Source organism: Dermacentor albipictus, chromosome 7 (assembly GCF_038994185.2).
Source record: "Dermacentor albipictus isolate Rhodes 1998 colony chromosome 7, USDA_Dalb.pri_finalv2, whole genome shotgun sequence".
NCBI classification, from domain to species: Eukaryota; Metazoa; Arthropoda; class Arachnida; order Ixodida; family Ixodidae; genus Dermacentor; species Dermacentor albipictus.
This window is the reverse complement of record NC_091827.1, coordinates 13,668,757-13,687,894: the sequence shown is the minus strand read 5'-3', so window position 1 is coordinate 13,687,894 and position 19,138 is coordinate 13,668,757. Positions and strand designations below refer to the sequence as shown.

At 49.7% G+C, this 19,138-nt stretch overlaps 1 protein-coding gene across 1 annotated transcript in view; it reads right to left on the bottom strand.

Annotated features, from left to right (window-relative positions):
• The window catches only part of LOC139047707 (open rectifier potassium channel protein 1-like), a 127,531-nt gene that overhangs the window by 48,960 nt on the left and 59,433 nt on the right, over positions 1-19,138 (bottom strand). The window contains exon 2 of the mRNA XM_070521658.1: positions 15,242-15,392. Within this exon, the coding sequence (XP_070377759.1) occupies positions 15,242-15,392 (151 nt within the window). The remainder of the gene's footprint in view (positions 1-15,241; positions 15,393-19,138) is intronic.

The following is a 19,138-nucleotide window of genomic DNA, read 5'->3' as shown; positions in this document are numbered from 1 at the left end:
CATACATCTTGCGTAAAAATAATGTCTGCAAATCCAATACGCGAAGTTGTGTACGATGCTTGGCTAAACACTTAACATTCCCTTAGAATTTAGCTATGAGAGACATTGCATTTTACATGAAAGAAAAATCTTGGTAATTGGCATCAGCATGTTATCCGTGTTAGAAAGACATTGCCCAGCGAAGCTGTCATCATGATTCTTGTTACTCTGGTGAGTTGTTCTAGCCAAATATGGCCATTTATTGATACGTAAAAGAAAGAGTTAGACGCCCATTTTTTATGAAAAAGTTTGCTGCTAGTTTCACCCCTCTCTTAAACAGGCCTCCAAAAAACGAATCGCTCGTGGCTGCTAACACGACGGCGCGTCATGTAGAGTATTTACATAGTTAATTCACAAATACCATAGTAGCAATCACCTGAGAGAAAAGTTTAGTTGTTAAGATCGAGAGCAAATCAATTGCAAGCGATGAAATGTTTCATAGTGGCCCTCAGTAGCCTTTACCGACAATATGGCACACCCGTCACGCAACGGTAGCAACCGACTGTCGGTATGGCGAGGCACGCTTTGTTCGTGAAGCCCATCAGTTCACTACAATTTCGAATTGAAACCATAAAGCATTTTTTTTACAGCTCCAATTGGAATGGCTAAAATATTCTCGAGCTACTACAGCGCAGCTTAGATTGCCCAGAAAAGCACAATTCAAGCACTTTCTGTCCCACCATGTCTCGATCCAGCGTTGTTTAATTGTGCAAACGGAGAGCTATTCCCTTCGTCGGTACATAAAAGAGAACCTCGCCCAACTGCAGGCAAAATAAGGTTTGCTGCAATCCAATCGCAAACATTCATAAAGAAAACACCACAAGACTGGCATATATATTCACTTGATTTTTGACCCTCCACAGGGGAATTATATCTTCAATATGTCCCATACTACTAATGATTGATGCTCTGACTTCTTTCTGGCTGCAGCATGCGGTCCAACAGGCATATTTCACTAAAAAATTTTGGCCGAGTAGCCTGCGTCAGTTCGCCAAACAAATTCGTCATGTATATTCCTCAAGCAACAAGCACCAGTAAATTTCTGAAGTGAGTTAAACGTGTAGCACAGAAAAGGGAATACATATTGGTACATTCCATTTTGTATTCTGTAAATAGACATAAGCCTTCATTAGCTTTACTTCAAATTGCCGCCGCCTAAAATAAACACGTGAAGAACCGCCTAATTTTAAGAAGCAGTGAAAGAAGCAAGTTGTACTTGTAGAATCTAACTGCAGTATTAAGTCCTCGTGTTACCGCCGAGCGTTTCTGTGAAGAAACGCAAAAATTCGATATTACACCATGAACTACTCGTCGTGAGCAAACCAGTTTTAGCGGATTGTAACTGTTTTGGAAGTCATATATAGCCAGCGTCTGTGATATACTTGTTGCACCGCGGCAGGCATGGTATCATAACTGGATTCTTATTTTCTATATTTTTGCGGTTGTCGATTGAAAAACCCGCAATGGGCTGGTCTGCGCTCGTTCGGCTGGCACTGTAGCGTTGCCTTCGAGAGCTGCATTGTCATCTAAGAAATAAGTTCTTTGAATAAATTTTCGCAACTGAAGACGTCGTAAAAATATATTTGAGACGACCGCCATAAGTATACAAGCAAAGAGAACGAGGGCGCGCAAACGAAAACACCGCCGAAAGCGCCCGGACTCCGCCCGAACTGTAGCAGACGACAGGCGCGAGTCCTTGCCCTGACGTCACGCGAGTGGCCCTCGCAGCGCCCCTGTAGTTCGTTCTCGGGGCTAATGATAGCTTAACGAAAAGCACGGCGCTGGTGAACAATGCATCCGGTTAACGTACGGGAGAAGACTCTCGCACCCACCGAGACGCCCAGCCGACCCGTACGCAACACAATGACCTTCGCGTTGTATATATATAGAGCAGCACGCATCTTCGTTGCCAGAAAAAAAAGGCAACCTCGTAACCTATCCTGCGATAACTTTATCGCGTATGTCCAAGTTCAGCGGGTGCCCTCGTCTTGTGTTTCAGTAAGAATCATAATAATAAATATAAACAAGTGCAGCCCCGAAGCTTCGAGGTCGCTCGGATAGCGCGGTTCCTTGTTCTCCGTTCGCGTTCTTTACGAGAAACCGGGCGGCAGGAAAGAACCCGACTGGCCTCGTTCCGATGACGTCAGCGGATTCTCCGCGCCCTCGCGGGTGCAATCTCTTATATCATTTTTTAAAGTTGTTTTGTCTCGCAGGCGGCGCACCGACGCCGCTAAAACGGCCGCCCGCACCTTCAGGCTGCAGCTGTTGGCCGTGCCGGTTTGCGTGCGTGCGTGTGTGTGTTTGGTTGTGAGGGATAGCAAAGCTCCGTCAGACATTCATTGCCGTCCGAAGAAGAAATACAGCTTTCGGGTTATACCCTCCCTTTTGCACTTCCAGTCGCCTATCAAAACACACAGTTGCCCCGCGCAGCGACGCCTCCGGTTATAACAATCCGGACCCACGGCCCTGGCAGCGCGCAACCTAAACCCGACAAATCTGTGCAGCCTCGTTGAACGTTAGCGTACGTTTTCGCCAGTCGAGGGCCTTCTACAGAATAGAGAGTTTTGGATTGGTGTACGCAAGCGGATTTCGTAGGCAAGAAGTAGGGGCCGCGGTACTGCGCATGTGCAGACCCCTGCGCCTGGATCTGCGCATGCGCAGTGCCGTCGCCCCTAGTTCTTGCGTACGCGAGCCGCTTGCGTCCCCTAATGTAAAACTCTCCAGTAACTCTATCGAAGGGGCCATCGTGCCTGTGGTGCCACTTGCACCGAGACGCAGCTACGATGCGTTTTATTCTGTGAGTGCTTGCGATGCTCGAGTCTGTTGTGTCCTGTCACGTTACAGTACATTGTCTCGGTCAGTTCAACCCTTAAGAAAGAAAGAAAAAAACAAAGAATCGGCCGCTCTGGAATTGTTCGGTGGGATTGCAACTTTGCTGACGAAGACGCGTATATATAAGCTTCTTTTGTAGAATGGCCGCACCGTGACACATCTAGACGCCGACCTGCGTCATCGTTAACGACATGAGGCCGCAGATCTCTCAGCTTGAAGTAATTGTTAAGGCCGTGGCCAAGAAGAAGTTTGTTGATTGGAAAAAGGCACGAGGGCCATGGCCAACAAGAGCAGAGTAACTAGTGTGCTTCAACAGCATTAGGCAATCTTCTGGAAGACAGCAGCATTATTGGCAGTTATTAAGGCACGGAAAAAATGTCTCTAAGGTGATTATTTTTGTTGTCAATGTGCATATGTGATATTATCGTGGTTATAAAGCATCGTTGCTTGAGTGTTTGTCATGTGACACAGTTGTCTGCATAATCGCTTTAAATGCCTCTCCGTATGTTCTCGTCTTGTATGCGACAGCGCAACCTTGTTGTAACTATGCTGCATATTGTTATATTATGCTTGTGCTAATAATAACATATAATGTAATATATGTTATTATATTATGCTTGTGCCACATATTGAATTTAAACAATAATTAAGTTCTCAATTAATTACTTCATGACCTATGTTGCAATTTACGAATGGTAGCCAGTGAGCTTGAAAGGCGTATCCCCTTGAAATGAATCTCCAGGATGACGCCAGTTGCGATAGTACTGCGACGTGGATAATACTAGGCAAAACAGAAAGTAAACTGTATTTAGGTGATATACACACAGAGAGAAGCAGAGATGGCGGAAAATGATGATGATGAATCCTCAACAAATGGCACAGACCCACCATGGGGGATAGGCCACGAATCGGGTGGTAATATGATTGAATGAATAAAAGAATTTGGTACGCGAGCTCTTCTTCGATCCTCGTCTTTATCCCTTAGTTCGCGCCTTGTGCAATGTACGGGAGTGGCTTGTAACAATATTATTTCCCGAAGTGTGGGACGAAATAGATGGGCGTTCTTGTTACTTTCATGCTTCATTGCATAACAGAGCGTTTTGTTAAAAAAAGTGAGCGGATAAACGATGCATTTTCACGGCAGGTATGATGGCGTGTATCTCTCCAAACACCGAAGCCATTCAGGAAATTCATTCCAAATGGATACTCTTTGCAAGCTCAGCGGCTACAATTCGCAAATTCCAATATGTGCCGTAAAGTAATTAATTAAGAAGCTAGCTAGTCGATTTTTTGTTAAATAGTTAAAAACGTGTTTCCATTTCTCGTACTAGTAATGTCCACCTCGCTGAACAATCCAGCCCAAGTAATAGAATTATATTTTGTGCAACAGGCAATTTTTTTATGAATTCTGCAAAACCTAAGAGCGATCGCCCCGTATAAATGGGATTCTGCAAGGTTGGAGATCAGTGAGCACAGTTCTCTGTGAGAGGTCTTCATCAGTGGAGTTTACAGCGTCAGCTGCTTCTGCTGCTGACGATTGTAATGACAACAACGCTAGTGACCACGGTTGTGCAACGACGAAGCTGTTTAGGTAAACCCGTTTCCATATATCACACTTTTACCAGTTTTTGTACCGCCAACATCTTCCTAATACCATCCCAATCTTGGCCGATCCCCCGCAGTGGGTAAGCGCAATCGAAGAAGGAAATCCAATCCAATCCAATCCAATCCAATCGCTGACTGGCGCTCGAGTCGCGGTTAGTAAGCCCCGTTCCCTCGCTGCTGCACAGTTATTTCCCACGAGCTCCGGGGCACGAGTTGTTCGCCGCCGGATCTTCGCGGGGAGAACAGTGCTCGGCCATTGTGTTTGGCTCCGGCGCCTCGCGGATACGACTTCGCTATGGTGCAGCTGCTGCCGCGGCAACGAAAATATATCGGACGGGGCCACTCCTCCCGCATAGACGGCAGTGTCAACAGCGAGCGCAAACGTTTTTTCGTGAGCTTGCGGTGGAGATGCTCTATTCCCGTACCGGCGTCGGCTAATAAATTCTTTCTTTTACGGCTCGGACGGCCCGAAATAGCCCCGCGGCTGAGAAGCTCGCAGCGCGGGAGAAGGCAATGTTAAACACATAAATGGGCGGATGGGGGGGGGGGGGGGAGGGGAGGCGCCCTATGCACGCGCGGCTGAACACGGCGACTCGCGCGCGCCGCGCTGTGTTAAGACTCGCACTGAATGTGTGCGCGTTTCTGCGCGGGTTGCAAGTATTATCTCGAAGGACTTCTCGAGAACCGTCAAGGCCGCGATCCCGATATGTGAGTCACTCGCCATTTTGCCACGAAAGAAGCCAGGCTGGCCGCGGATAGCGCCATGCGTGGATTGCAGGCAATGCTGCGGACACTAGAAAGCCCTCTTTGATGCAGTGCTCGCCCCCACACTAGTGCCTTCCCCCGTCTCTGCAAAAACGAAAAAGAAAAGAAAAGAGACCTTGAATATGAAAGAAAGGCATGAGTATGCGTCACCTTATTCGACGTAGCAGTGTCGTATGCCTTTACGTCGCGGAACATGACTGGTTTATTACAGGCGCCGCAGATCTGAACATGTTGCCACCGAAGGAACGGAATGACACGTGTACCTGCGCGATCAGCGTGCACAGCCAACGCCTATAGTTCCCATATATAGCAGGCCTGTGCACTCAGCTTTTTGACGCGATGCTACTTGGGCCGAGATTGTTTCCATTGCCAATTGCAAGCCCGGCGTGACGAAAAACGGTGACGCCAAAATCACCGCGAAATACTCCGCTGCGTGGCCATTAGTTCTTAAATTATGGGGTTTTACGTGCCAAAACCACTTTCTGATTATGAGGCACGCCGTAGTGAAGGACTCCGGAAATTTTGACCGCCTGGGGTTCTTTAACGTGCACCTAAATCTAAGTACACGGGTGTTTTCGCGTTTCGCGCCATTAGTTCTTGTGGCAGTCGTTGCTGCCTGTTTCGTTCACTTCCTTTTTCCTCCTTTAGCACTGCCATTGTTCTTTCGCTTTGCTTTCGTAATCCTACGTGCGCCGAATCCTATACGGCACCTACATTGCAGAACGAACAGTCTCATGTATTGAATATGAACAGAAATGCGTGTTCATCACTGCGCATATGTTGCTTAACCACCAAAGTTACCGCCGGAAAGAAAAATGCAGCTATAGCCACGCCCCACACACGTAGTCCTTGAAGCTTGCCCTTGCCCAAGGGCACACCTTGTATGAGCCTTGCATGCGTAAACCCTTCGCGGGAAGAAAGAAAAGAAGGAAGAAAAAAAAGAACAAAGAGAAAAAAACGATGCCACGTACGGAGTCCATGATCGCTCCGAGACACTCCAAAGCTTTAGAGGGAGAACAATAACTTCCTTTCCGTTGCAGAATTCTGCATTGCCTGCATTTTCGCAGGTACGACATAATACAGCCAGAAGTCAGAAACACGCGTGTTGTTCACGTCTTCTTACTTTTTTTTTGGCGGAGATGTGCCTTTTTAACGAGCCGATCGAATGCACGGCAAATCGAGTCGACGTGCCGCTAAGATTACATAACTCAGTTCAGAGTGCCTCCTCGTGTGCCACGCTGCACATGACGTGGCAGTCCTGTGCTGGGAAGACGCGCATGTGCGTGCGTGAGCGCGTGGTCCAGATGGAGCGATTACCGGCTAGCACTTCAAGAGGACACAACCAAAACAAGCTGTGACACAAACGAGTCGGCCCGCAGCGAGCGCTTTCGTCTCGGCGACTGTTTTCACAAGGCGAAGCATGTCGGGGGGAGTCCGCGCCCACTGCCCTGCGCGTTCCCAGTGTGCTTCTTCCCTGTCTCGGGAGTAAACGGCGCGAGCCGTGCCAAAAGAGAAGGCGAAGCAGCAGGCGCGCCTCGCTAACCCCGAGACGGGCGTCAGTCGGTCGCCCGGGCGTTCAACCCGAGGCTCGCGTAGCTACTGGCTCTGCGGCGCTGCCGAGTCGCCAAAGGAGACGCTGCACGCTCCGAAAAAGCAGACAGGCGCCCAAAAACCGCGCTGCTCGCCGTCGGCCGGTCTCGCCGCGCTCTTACACGTGGTTCAGTAGTAGCGTGCAACAGAAAGAGGAACTATAGGTTCCTCTTTGTGTTGAAAGGAAGAAAGAGTACAAAGCTTAGCAGCCCGTTTCGTGGTACAAAATTATACTCGGTATTTTAGCGCATCCCAAACAAAGGAAACATTAGGCTGGAATACACTTCAATATCGTAGAAAAACATTCAGATTAAAATTTTTGCACAATATATACCATTCTAAAACCGGCCTCAATCGTGATAGCTACATAAGGCCACCGGAGTACACTTCTGGCAGGCGCGATCACCCACTTAAGATTAAAGAGTATAGATGCAGAACGGAGCTTTTTAAGATGTTATTTTTTCCTAAGACGGTCAGTGAGTGGAACAGGTTGCCCAGCGATGTTGTATCGCTATCTTCAAATGATGCCTTTGCCTCAGCCGTATGACTTGCATTTTTTTTTTCTGTACTTAGTGCTTGCGTCAACAGAACCGCTTTGTTTCACTTCGCACATGTACGGTTATGCTCTGCTTCTTTGTTTCTTCTTTTTGTTGTGACGGCGATTTGCCCTGATCTGTATCTTTTTTTTTTCATGTATTCTATACCAACGGCTGTTTGTCAATGATATATGTACTTCTCCCCCCCCCCCCCCCCACTGTAATGCCAAACTGGCGCTGTGGGTACTGTGATAAATAAATAAATAAATAAATAAATAAATAAATAAATAAATAAATAAATAAATAAATAAATAAATAAATAAAAACGCGGAGTCACGAACCGGGCTGGGCTAATGCGGCACTCTGCTTGTGGGATCCGTGAAAGGCTTTTTTTTCTTCGGCAGCGCGGGAGGATATGTCGCTGGGACCGTTGCGGGCCGCCCGAGAGACTGAGCTTCACCAGTGGTGATTGCCTCGCAGCGCGCAAAGACGAAGGATTAGCTAGACAAGAAGGCGGCCACTACAGACGTTCACCATATTTCAAAGCCAACTAGCCCTCCAACAAGCTATAGCGAGCTTTCCAACCGCATTTTATGAAAACCCATGCCACCACAGTGCCCAGAGCATTCACCTCCGTGGTTTTCCGATTCCTCGACCGCCTTTTCCGTCTCTGTTAGACACTGAGTACCAATCTACTCCTAAATGAACTGCTCTGTGCATTCTTTCCTGTTGCGCTGTGAAGAGGAACATTGAAAGTGCGTCGAGGGAGGGTGGTTGGGAGGAATCGGACGCGTAAGTTTAAGTATTTTCGTGCATTCGGAGGGGGTGGTTAGGCTCGACGAATTACGCGTGGAGCGCACGACGCGCTAACCCGCTCAGGGCAGAAACGGGATACCGCTCGTCAGACCGAGACTGCGGCTGCAGTGACTCGACGACGGAGGAACTGGGAGCCAGCATCGCAAAGCTCGAGAATGCGGAACGGGAGGGCCACTCTCAACTGGAGAGAGAGAGAGAACGCGAGAACAGAACAAATAAAAAATAAAATAAAAACAACACCCCGGTTGAGTCCACAGGCGGTGCGGTATAGGAATAGTTCGAGCCACGAAGACTGACGCAAGCGTCGGAGATATCGGCTTGCACCCAGGGCACGCTTTTCTTGCGACGGCATGCGCCTATAGTCTTTTCAGAAGGCAGAGGCTCAGAGGAGACTAGGCTTAAGGATGACTTTCCGTGACAACGAAGGGAAAGCTAGAGATCTTGGGAAGCGCTCTCTTGAAAAGGTACGGCATTTGCGTTAGCTTCAGTTAGGAAAGACAGAACATAAACATCTCATTTAGAAGCACAAAATGAGGCAGTGTACTGCACTGAGTGTCAAAATACGACTTGATTTCTCGATTCTGTCGTCAGCGTTTAGGCAAATGCGAATTCGCTGCCGCACGTGGAAGCCACGTTGATTCAGTTTCGGCAAACAGAAAGCGCGGTAACAGATGTGCAGAAGCTCCGGCACCCCTGCAGCTTTCCTTTCAGGGCCGCAGAAAGTTGTCCGCCAGTGTAGCAGAGCCTCATTTGAAGCCACCTGGCATGGTACCTTATTTTCACGCTCACCATTGCGAACTGAAGTAAATATACATAGCAAGTGACTGCAGCGTGAAAGAGAGGTACGCACACGCGTTCGCGAAACGCGCAAGCTCAATTGGAGCACGGCGGTGCACGGCCAACGAGTGGATAACAAATTAAATAATGTTACTGCAATGTACAGGCATGGGACGTTACCTCTCGCATACATTTAGTGCGTGACCTGGCGAACCAACATATTGTGCTTGAGAAGAGTTGGCGAGTGCAGGTACTACAGTTTCCATTTTTTCACAATTACGTAGAAAGAACTTGCCGCATAGACTCGCGTAGGGGCCACACCCTCCAACTTGACAGCACAAAATTAGGGGAAAAAATTTTCGCGTTCGGTGTCCCGTAGTGTTCCTGTATACGCTCCCGCAGGGCTCCCTGCGGGAGCATATACAGGAACACTAGTGTCCCGTTGCCGCGCGCGCGCTCATCGGCGAATTTCTGCGCGCTTGCGCACTTCCCCGTGTCCCTACTAGATGGCGAGAGCTGTGAGTCGACCTCTGATGCAATGGTACTTTCGGCGATCCGGGATGTGCAGCTGTCGCCGGACAACAACAACAACAACAACAACAAAAAAGCAGGTTCGGTCCCGTGTAAGGGCCGCACCTCGTGAAAACTGAAAAATAAGTGCGGCCCGTGCACGAGTCTATACGGTAATCACGCGCAATCTTTCGGAACAAATGCGAGCCTCGTATATATTTGTTTCGTTGACAAAATTCCACTCGGATAGGGAGACGCACAGCGTCAAGGAGCGAAGGTCACGTGAATGAGAAGCGCGGCACTTCGTCTGGGGAATGTGGCCGTTATACGTCATGTGGAAAATGTCGCCACTCGATCGCTCTCCGGTCACGACTGGGAGACATTTTCATTTGACATTCCTTGCGTCAGAAGAGGCGAGCGTTTCCGTCGCGCTGTCGTCTTAGCTGGATTGACACACACACTTTGGCGACCGCTACGCTATGCACTCAAATATTCCAGACATGCGTTACCGTTACCGCATATATACCAACCGGCAGCCGCATACGCGCACCTCTCCTCTAAATAGCAGACATAAAGTTTATCACCACCACCACCGACTAATCTGTGTTGCGCATAAGCAGATTGCATTTGTCCGGGCGAGGCGTGAATTTCAGTTCACCGAATTGGTGAACCGAAATGTCACCGCTTCTGTACCTTCCACTGCAGCTTGTCGGCTTTGCTTCCCTTATTCTGGCGACGGAGGCGTGCATCGGCATTAGGAAAGCTTTGATGACGTGCGATCCGCTCCTAGCAGACGGTTCGCAGTGTGTCCCGAACGCGGCAATTGTATGTATGCTGGCCCGCTGAATATTGTAATCGTGCCACTTGCGATGTGGTGTGACGTAAGGAGCTCCTCTGGTGGATCTCGTTAGCGCTTGCCGGCGACTGCTGTCACTTGTCGCGTTCACGCACAGAGACGAATATACTCGTCGTTGCAATAAACGACAAGCGTTCCTTTACACAAGCGTTCGCTAAGGTTATGTGAATAGCCGCCAGTATTTTCGCGGCCGACTGCTTGTTGCATCGTCACTGTTTTGTAATTTGCTTTAGGTTTTTTCTCTACGTCATTTAGTGATTAGATAATATTGTATTAGCAGCTACGTTCTTTCGTGTATACTTTGACCTATTTCGCATTTCCTTGTTTCTTGATAATTGTTTATAACCAATCCCATCTGTAATGCCTTTGGCCCTGAGGGCATACGAAATAAATGAAATAAATAAATTTGAGTCTGATGTGCACAAAGCACACATTGTACTTCAGGGTGCTTCGTTAGAATAGGCGCAGCCTAATTATCGGGATAATCAACGTATGCGGCTGCTCAGCGATAAAAAGTCGTACAAAAGAAAACTCCGTATAGGTGCGCAAGCTCTCGATGACGCTACTTGGAGCTTTGAACGCAACTGCTCTTCTTTCTTCTTTCTTTTCTTCTTTTTAAATGAGTCCCCACCAAGAAGGTTAACCTGCTCGGTCTGCACCGTATAGCTCCAGGTGAACAGTGTACAGTCAACCGCAAAGTTATACGGACCGCGCGATCTCGTTGAGGGCTTCGCATGCATCTCGACGGCCTCGTATAAACCAACTTGGCATTCGAAATTCGAGCCTGTACTGCACATGCGAACAACATGGTGGTGTGCGGTATTCTTGACTGTATACGATGAGGAACTGTCGGAAGCAGAACGTTTTCTTATAAATCCCGCCTTCCTCGAACTTGTGCTGTTGACTGTGTACGCTGCTGCTCCGCTTTATGTGATGGGTGCGCCGAGTCGAACGGCGTCGTCTTCGTCGTCGTGGTGATCGGTTGTTTTGCTACGGAAATGATGGAAAGGAGGATGCGAAGGGAAATTTCCGGCTGACCCCGCTGTAACTGCCTGGCCTTGGCCGTTGACATCAGAGCGGCGGTCAGCGGTGAGGGTATTTGTGGCAGGGGACATAGGGGATAGAAGAAAAAAAAAAGGACAGATAGCGGATTGTGAGTATAGGCTATCTACACACTTATGCACAGTTCGCGACTGAGTGAATAGTTCCACCTTAGCTCGCTTCTCACGTACATCACAGCAGGCGGTAAACGACGCGGTTGCGGAACTGAAACCCGCGCTCGGCCCCAACACTTCACACGTATAGGAACAACTGTGTAAGAGGCGCTGTTCTAGCGCGGGGCGCAAAAGGCAGCAGCGGAACGCCTACAGCGCGTAATGCCGGGAGGCGGAGACGATGGGTTTTTCCCGACTTTTACGGCCGCCTGTAGCGGAGGCGCGTGGGTGCGGGTAAAACAGCCGAGTTCGGAAATAGCCGTCCGCCGATTCGTAAATAACGGCTCCCCACACGCACGTTATATATATATATATATATATATATATATATATATATATATATATATATATATATATATATATAATCACACACCACATGTCTCTTCCACCTTGGGTGTACGTGCGTGTGTGGCATTCGTGTGTGTTTGTTCACTGAGAAAAGCAAGCACGCCGCGCGGGGCCCGTTCTCTTATTTTTCCTTTAACAAACCCTATTGTCTTTGTCCCTCGTTCTTCGCAGTGTGACAGCCAAGTCTATTCCTGTCATGTAGGTTCGCGTTGCATCTGCAGCGTCTCCTTCAAGAGCAGCGGTCCCCACCTCTCTCTCTCTCTCTCTCTCTCTCGTTTCTCCTTTGCATTCTTCCCAGTCAGTCCTTTTCATTCACACTCTTTCGTCGCGCGTGTAAAGTGGGGTCCTCCCGTTAGCCTAAATATAATCGTCGCCTGTCCTTCGCGCGAAGTTTCCCAGCCAGAGACGCGCTTGAAAGTGATCAGTCGAAGCCCGTTCGTTTGTTATCACCCAGTCACTTATTGTGCGGCTTGTTCCCCCCTTCTCATCTTCTTTTCTTAAGGATCGCTCTCACTGAGTGATCTTTATGTTTTCATAATCCAATGTCCGCATTTTCGTTACTGCGCTAAGCAGTTTTGAGCTAGATACTGCGTCATCCCTGTGACATTCGGAAACCAAAATAAAGCTTAGGATGAATTCGCCCGCTCGTTGCCGGGACACGAAGTGACAACACACTGGCGTTCAAGTTGAGATCAGTCTTGATCATTGCTTGCATATAGATCGCCTGGTTGTAAAGCTGGGGTTGCTTGCTCATTGCGCATTGCAAGAGCCGCTTAGAGCGATCGTTATCCACCGCGGTATAGCTCAGCGGGTATGCGGTCCCCGCTCACTGAGCTCGAGGTTGTGGCCTCGATCTCGGCCGCGGCGATTGTGTTCCGATCGGAGCGGAATAAAAAAAAAAAAAGGAAAACGCTGGTGTACTAGAGTTTAAGGTAGGCGCACGTGAAAGAACCTCAAGTTGTCAAATTTCTTTCTTTCTTTCTTTCTTTCTTTCTTTCTTTCTTTCTTTCTTTCTTTCTTTATTCAAGATATTCCTTACAGAAATACCTTGGGGGATGGGACACAACGCAGTTGACATGCCTGACTGGACCGCCCCACCCAACGTTACTAGTAACGTTGCCCCCCCCCCCCCCCCCTGCCGCTGCGATCACACAACCACATAACTCAATGACAAGTAATATAGAATAGAATGCGGCAATTTGAAAAATGGTAAAATTTAGATATCAATAAATTTTTTTGGACATCAATCACATATGAATACAGGTACATGGTACAGGTATGTCGAAGCAGTAGTCGTCCGAGTACAGAACATGTATCGGACTTTGACAATGCAAGCAAAGACTCGCAGAGTAGACGGAAACCAACTAAAATCAGTCCGGCAGTATCTTTAGTTTTTCCAGAACTTTTTTCTGAGTTTCTGTACCGAGGTAGCTGTAACGAGTGCTTCCGCTATTTCCGGATATTCATTTTTAATCCGGATGCTCCTAACTTTTCATTCCGGGCGAGTCAATCAACTTGGCTATGGAGGAGCTTTGTACGGGATCGATGGTACCTTGGTCGGCAGGCGCGCAGCATCGGTGTTGACCAGGTTCGTTGTCTGCGAAGCTAGAGTTGTTACGTGCGGCCTGCTTGGCCCTCAGCTATTCTCCTCTCCCTCCCCCTTCTCCATTTCCGCCAAGTTGCGCAGACAGTTTACGTATGTACTCCCTTTCTCGCGACCGAGCACGACACAGTCTTTTCCGCAGGTATGCTTGTAAGATGTGTGCGACCAGAGGCGTGGCGCGGGTTCCAGAGGCCCGGTTTAGGGTCCAGCGCGTCGCCGATGTCACTGGTGTCCGTCACCAACCGCGGTCCAACACCCTCGGAGAAGCGGGCGTTGACGGACGAGGAGGGTGCACCCCGCTCCTTACTTCCTCCTTTTCACCCTTACGTGCTCGAGGTCTCCGCGTGCCATTTCCTTCCGGTGAAACGAGACGGCAGGAGACTGCGTGGGCAATTGACGTCATAACGTGGAAGGACGCGCCAAGCTAAGCTAGCTGTTCGCTCATAGGAAGCGGACTCGGGATGGGGAAGGGGGGGGGGGGGTGGAGGAGGAGGGGGGGGGTGTAGCGTGAGACCCATAGCCCAGTTGACTGTTTCAGCGTTTCAACTCTCCGGCGGCAAGCAGAAATCGGCTTGACGTTTCCTGCTCCGCTGCAAGTGAACGCTGCCGCTCTCAGCGTTCAGGGGGGAGACATTTCTTTCTCTGCTGTTTTCTTTTCCCTTTTCTTTTGAATGAAAGAAACTTTATTGCATCAGGCAATAAGAGCCTGCGAAAACTATATCTAGCCCGCGAAACTTTTTTGGCGACCGGTGAAACAGGCCTTTATCACTCCAGAAAGGCAACGCTATCCAATAGTCGTCTCTCTCTCTCTCTCTCTCTCATTTGTTCTTTCTACTCACCGTCCTACGTTCTTCCATGCAGGGAAGCAAACACCGAATGCTACCCTCCGGTTAACCTCCCTGCCTTTCCCATTTTTTCCTTTTTCTCTCATTCTCTCTCTTTGTCGATTCTCGATCCTTAACGCTCCGCCGTTGCAAACAGAATTCGATTGCTCAACGGCTCCGCAGTGACAGAAATACGGTGGAACAGAAACGCAGAACTGACGGGACACTCTCTCCGTGTCAGTTTTCCACCAACTTCGTCTCCATACAGCGCAACAGTCCGTTCTTTAAAGGGACACTAAAGTGAAAAATGATTTCTTCTGCATCAGTAAATTACCGTTCTACAACACCGAAAACACCACTCTCACAACGATAAGACCTTTGGTAAGCCAGAACAAGCGCAAGAACGAAATATGGGTGGCGACGCCTACTTAAGTTCCCGCACCTGGGGACTGTGACGTCATGGATTTTGATGGCATCTTCTAGGGCCTACTAATTATATACAGTGGTACAGATTGACTACATTGTGTTCTAAAGGAACCAAATATTAAACATGGCAAGTTTCGGGAACCTTTATTCAGCCAACGCGGCCCAAATGCGAAAACATAATTTGGAATCCCTGACGTCACGCTGACGTACCGGCGCTGGGTTTCGGCGCGAAATTCAAATACTGATACTTGGACCTTCATTTTCTCATCTAATAATCAAACTATTTTTTTTTAAATGACTGCCTGTAGGGTTCTCAAACAATGCTCCATTAGTCTAAACTAATTTATTGTTTCCCTTTAGTGTCCCTTTAATCGCGAGCCAAGCGTGCCCGCGACCAAGTTATGCATCTATGAGGGAAGGCGGTCGCGCCTATTCGCATAGCACGTAAGCGCGGTGGCTCCGCCGCCGTTCACGAGTGCACAGTGGCGACGACGACGTACCTTGAAAATCGTGCCGCAGCAGCGCGATCTCGTTTCGCAGCTCTTCCTCTCGGGGTCCCTCGACGGCCATGAAGACGGCGCCGCCGATCACCACGTACACGATGAACACCACCAGCAGGGCGAGCACCTCGCGCTTGCTCATCGTCACCGCCTGCGTGTCACAAAAGCACGGCACCGTCAACAGACCGCGTGGTATAGCTGATCGCGCTAGTATCCGCAAGACACGCTGGCGCGCACCGATCGAGTTTGTGGGGATCGCACGCGCGTCCCGATATCTCCGGAGCGGCCACGCGGTTATCACGCGATAATCACGTGCTCGCTCGCGGAGGGTGGCGGGGAGAGGGCACCTTCGTCGCTCCCGCTGCTCTTCGCGCCTGGCCGCGACGCTGCAGCCAAGGCACCCCGTTCCCTCCTTTCCCTTTCTTGGAACCGGGGAGACTTCCCTCTCCGCCGCTCGGGGAGCAGCGCTGTTCCCCCGAAGCATCTTTGTCTCACGGTGGAAGAGCTAGCGAACGGCCGCATCTCAAATCCGCCGCTGAGACCGCCGCACGCCGTCCCTCCTGTTGCGCCCGGCCTTTGTGTGCGACTCACCGCCCCAGGGCCCGAGCGCGGAACCACTTTGGGTGAGCTGAACTCTTATCAGCCTCTTTTGTGGCTCCCACATTGTGCGGTTTGTTTCACCCCAGACGTGCGGAATTCTCCGCCGCTGCGGTTGTGTTTTGTGCTGTATTTGTATGTGTTGTGGCTGTTGTTGTCTGTTGGAATCAGTGTACACCAAGGTGAATAAACACCTTAGGTCGAGACTCACCCTGTCCCCACTGGCCTGAACCCGCCGTGGTCGCAACTCACTGCGAACCGCGGGTTAGGGGTCACAGCTCTGACTGCTAGGGCTGCTGCGAAAGTGCTAGGGAGCGACTGCCGCTCCGCCGGCGCTGTGCGATCCAGAGAAGGGTCAAGTGCGCACGCGCGAGCCTGAGTAATACCCCTATAAGTTATTAACGCGAAATTGTTACGCGTCCCATGCGGCAGAGAAGCCCGCGTTTTCCGCGACGAGCGGTAACAAAAAATATCATCATCATCAGTGACGTCATCGGCAGCTTTTATGACGACAGTAGTATAATACATAATTTAAGGTAGAATAAGTTAGAGTAAGGTGACTTAAGGTGGAGTAAAGTGAGTGAAGGTGAATTAAAGTCGATTAAGCTGGATTAAGGTGCGCAGACGTTAGAGCAAGGTGGATTAAAGTGGTTTAAGGTGAATTAACGTGGGCTAACGTGGTTAACGTGTTCTTCCCCACTTTCTAGGCGACAACAACAACAACAACAAAAGCTTCTGGTGTACTTACCAAGTGAAATCTAAACTGACCTTCTGGAACTTGTTCATTTTTCACAAACGTCAACTAACCTTTGACTCGGTCAGTGACCAGAAGCCGCGTACGTTTTTTTTTCTTTTTTTTTTCTGAGACGTATACCCTACCAGATGAGTTTCCGTCGAAATCTCACGTATAGTTCTCCTGTATTTAATTAAGCAAGAATGCATTGCGCCGATAGGTATGGTGAACAGAAACAGTGCGGGCGCTTTGGCCGTTTGATATATTGGAGAAGTACACGGTGCCCTCCTGACCCGGACTGCTTGGGAAAGCGTCAACCGCAAAAGCACCAGTAATATTGCCGCAACCAATGCATCCTCTATCTAGCCAAAACGTTCAGTGGACCCTTCCCCGTATGAACCACCCGTAGGAACCAAAATTCCAGCCGAAGTCGCGAGGACGTTGAACTTTTCTGCCAATTCAGCGCCTCGAAAACTTTTAAGGTCGAGTGTATAACTTCGTCTTCAGGGCTTCCTTCATTATTATTTCAGGTTCTTTCATTATTATTTCAGGCTCAACATTGTTTCTCGTTTGTACCACTGCTCTTCCGAGTTGTTCATTTCATCACGAGTCTACAAAGTTGGACTACATTTGGCCGCGGTTCAGATATATCGGGATCAGAATAGAATACACCGGGTTTAACACAACCCGTACCGAGTCTGGAGAAGTGACAGATGTTCAACGCGCTTACGATTTCGTTTTTAAGAAAAATAAACGATTGTCCCTTCGTGTAGCGGTCTTGGCAGATCGCCTCGTGCCAACTGCCATTCTCTTCTGGCTGTGTTCTGTGTAATGTGTCGGCAACGTGTGAACGAGATCGTCGACGGCCTGGCTCGGGATGTGTGTCACTCGTCTCTGTTGGGACAGTGGGGGCCCCTCGCGAAGATGGGCTTCGCATTTGACGGGCTGGAGCATAGCGCTGGGGAGGCTGTGTGGCGAACGTGTTCTTCGAGCATATCGCCCTCCTTTTCACCATCCTTCCCCCCCCCCCCTCCCTAACTCCCTCCCTCCTCCTTCACCCCACCTTCAGAGGCACGCCGGTGAGTCGGATTAATAGAGTTATCTTGTCTCGGAGGTGCGCACACAGAGAGGCTCGTTGTCAGAAAGCAACGGCCCGAATCGGTCGCGAACAACGTGGCGCCTTTCATATCTAGTAGTGGCTAAGGGGAGAGCTCGTTCGGTGGTTCCCCGAGACTCTTCGTGAACTCCCTCCTGCCATCCGCAGGTTATCGCGTTCCCACATCGCGTGCCTCCGCGCTATCACAGCCGAGACTTCCGAGGAGCAAATCTGCGTCTGGAGTTCTTTCTCGTTTTCCTTTTTTCTTTTTCTTGCAATATTTGATTCCTTCTTCCAGGGGGGACAGCATAGGAATGGCCTCCTTTGACGAAGACAGGTCCTCGTATCGAAACGACGGCCAGCCTTTCTGACGCACCTTATTCTTGTTCGTAGCTTTCGTACCGCAGTGTGGAACTCCGCCTGTCGGCCCCCTTCTTGATTTTGTCCGTTGGAGGGGTCACCATTTATTTAAGTGGCGACTCCTAAACCGCGCAGAATGCATTCTTAACGGTTGCGTGACGGGACGGGCGATACGAAAGTGCGCCCAAGTGAAGGAAGGTGGAACGTTATGGGTAAACTGCACAAGTAAACAAAGCGACCTCCTCCATATTTCCGAGGTCCCGCTGAGTTCATATCGTTTTAAGAAAGCAGGAATTCTCTAAGAATCCTGAAGTAATTGACAAATAGCTAATATAGAACAGAGAGAGAGAGAGAAAGAGAGTTGACAAAGGACGCTTCGGTTCATGCAGCCGACTTGATGCTTGCACGGGGCAGGCACAGAGATAGGCCACGCTTTCAATTTCAGCTCGCCTGTGACATTATAATTCACACATAAAGTGCGCCTGTCGATATAAGCCTTTTTGCCGGCGTTGCTATTTTTCTTCAAACTAGCCCCTCTGCCGGCCTCGCCCTTCCCTCCCTTATTTTTCCGCAGAAACCAACCGCAGTGTCTCGCAGCATACGCAGCGCTCGGCCCTTCCGTTCTGTTGCGCCGACCGCAACTCCTGCAACACTCCACGGGCCGGCTCCGCGAAACCGTGTCGCGTGTAGATACATGCTCGGCGTCTCATCCCACTTCTCCTCGTAAATGCACGCGCGGAGGAGGTCGGGGCTACGGTTTGCGACACCCTGGCCCGGGGTTGAGATGCGCGCCCGATACGAGTCGGCAGGCAGGCGCCGCCCCAGTTCATAAATATAACCGCATTGCTAGCTGCGTGCCGGCGTCTGTGCGGTGGCAGTTCCCGCAACCGTGCACGCCTTCCCTGGTTCCCACACCCACTGGGAATTAAGACGCCGGAGGTGTAACATCGTCTCCCATTGTATATCTGCTGAAGACATCGCGCGATTTAGCAGGGGTCCTGAACTAAGGGCTCCTCCCAGCGAGGACCACGGGGCGACAACAGAAAATGCTCCGTCCTCGTTACTTGTTCTTTCGTACACATCCCGATACGCCTTTCACAGTGACTCCGCG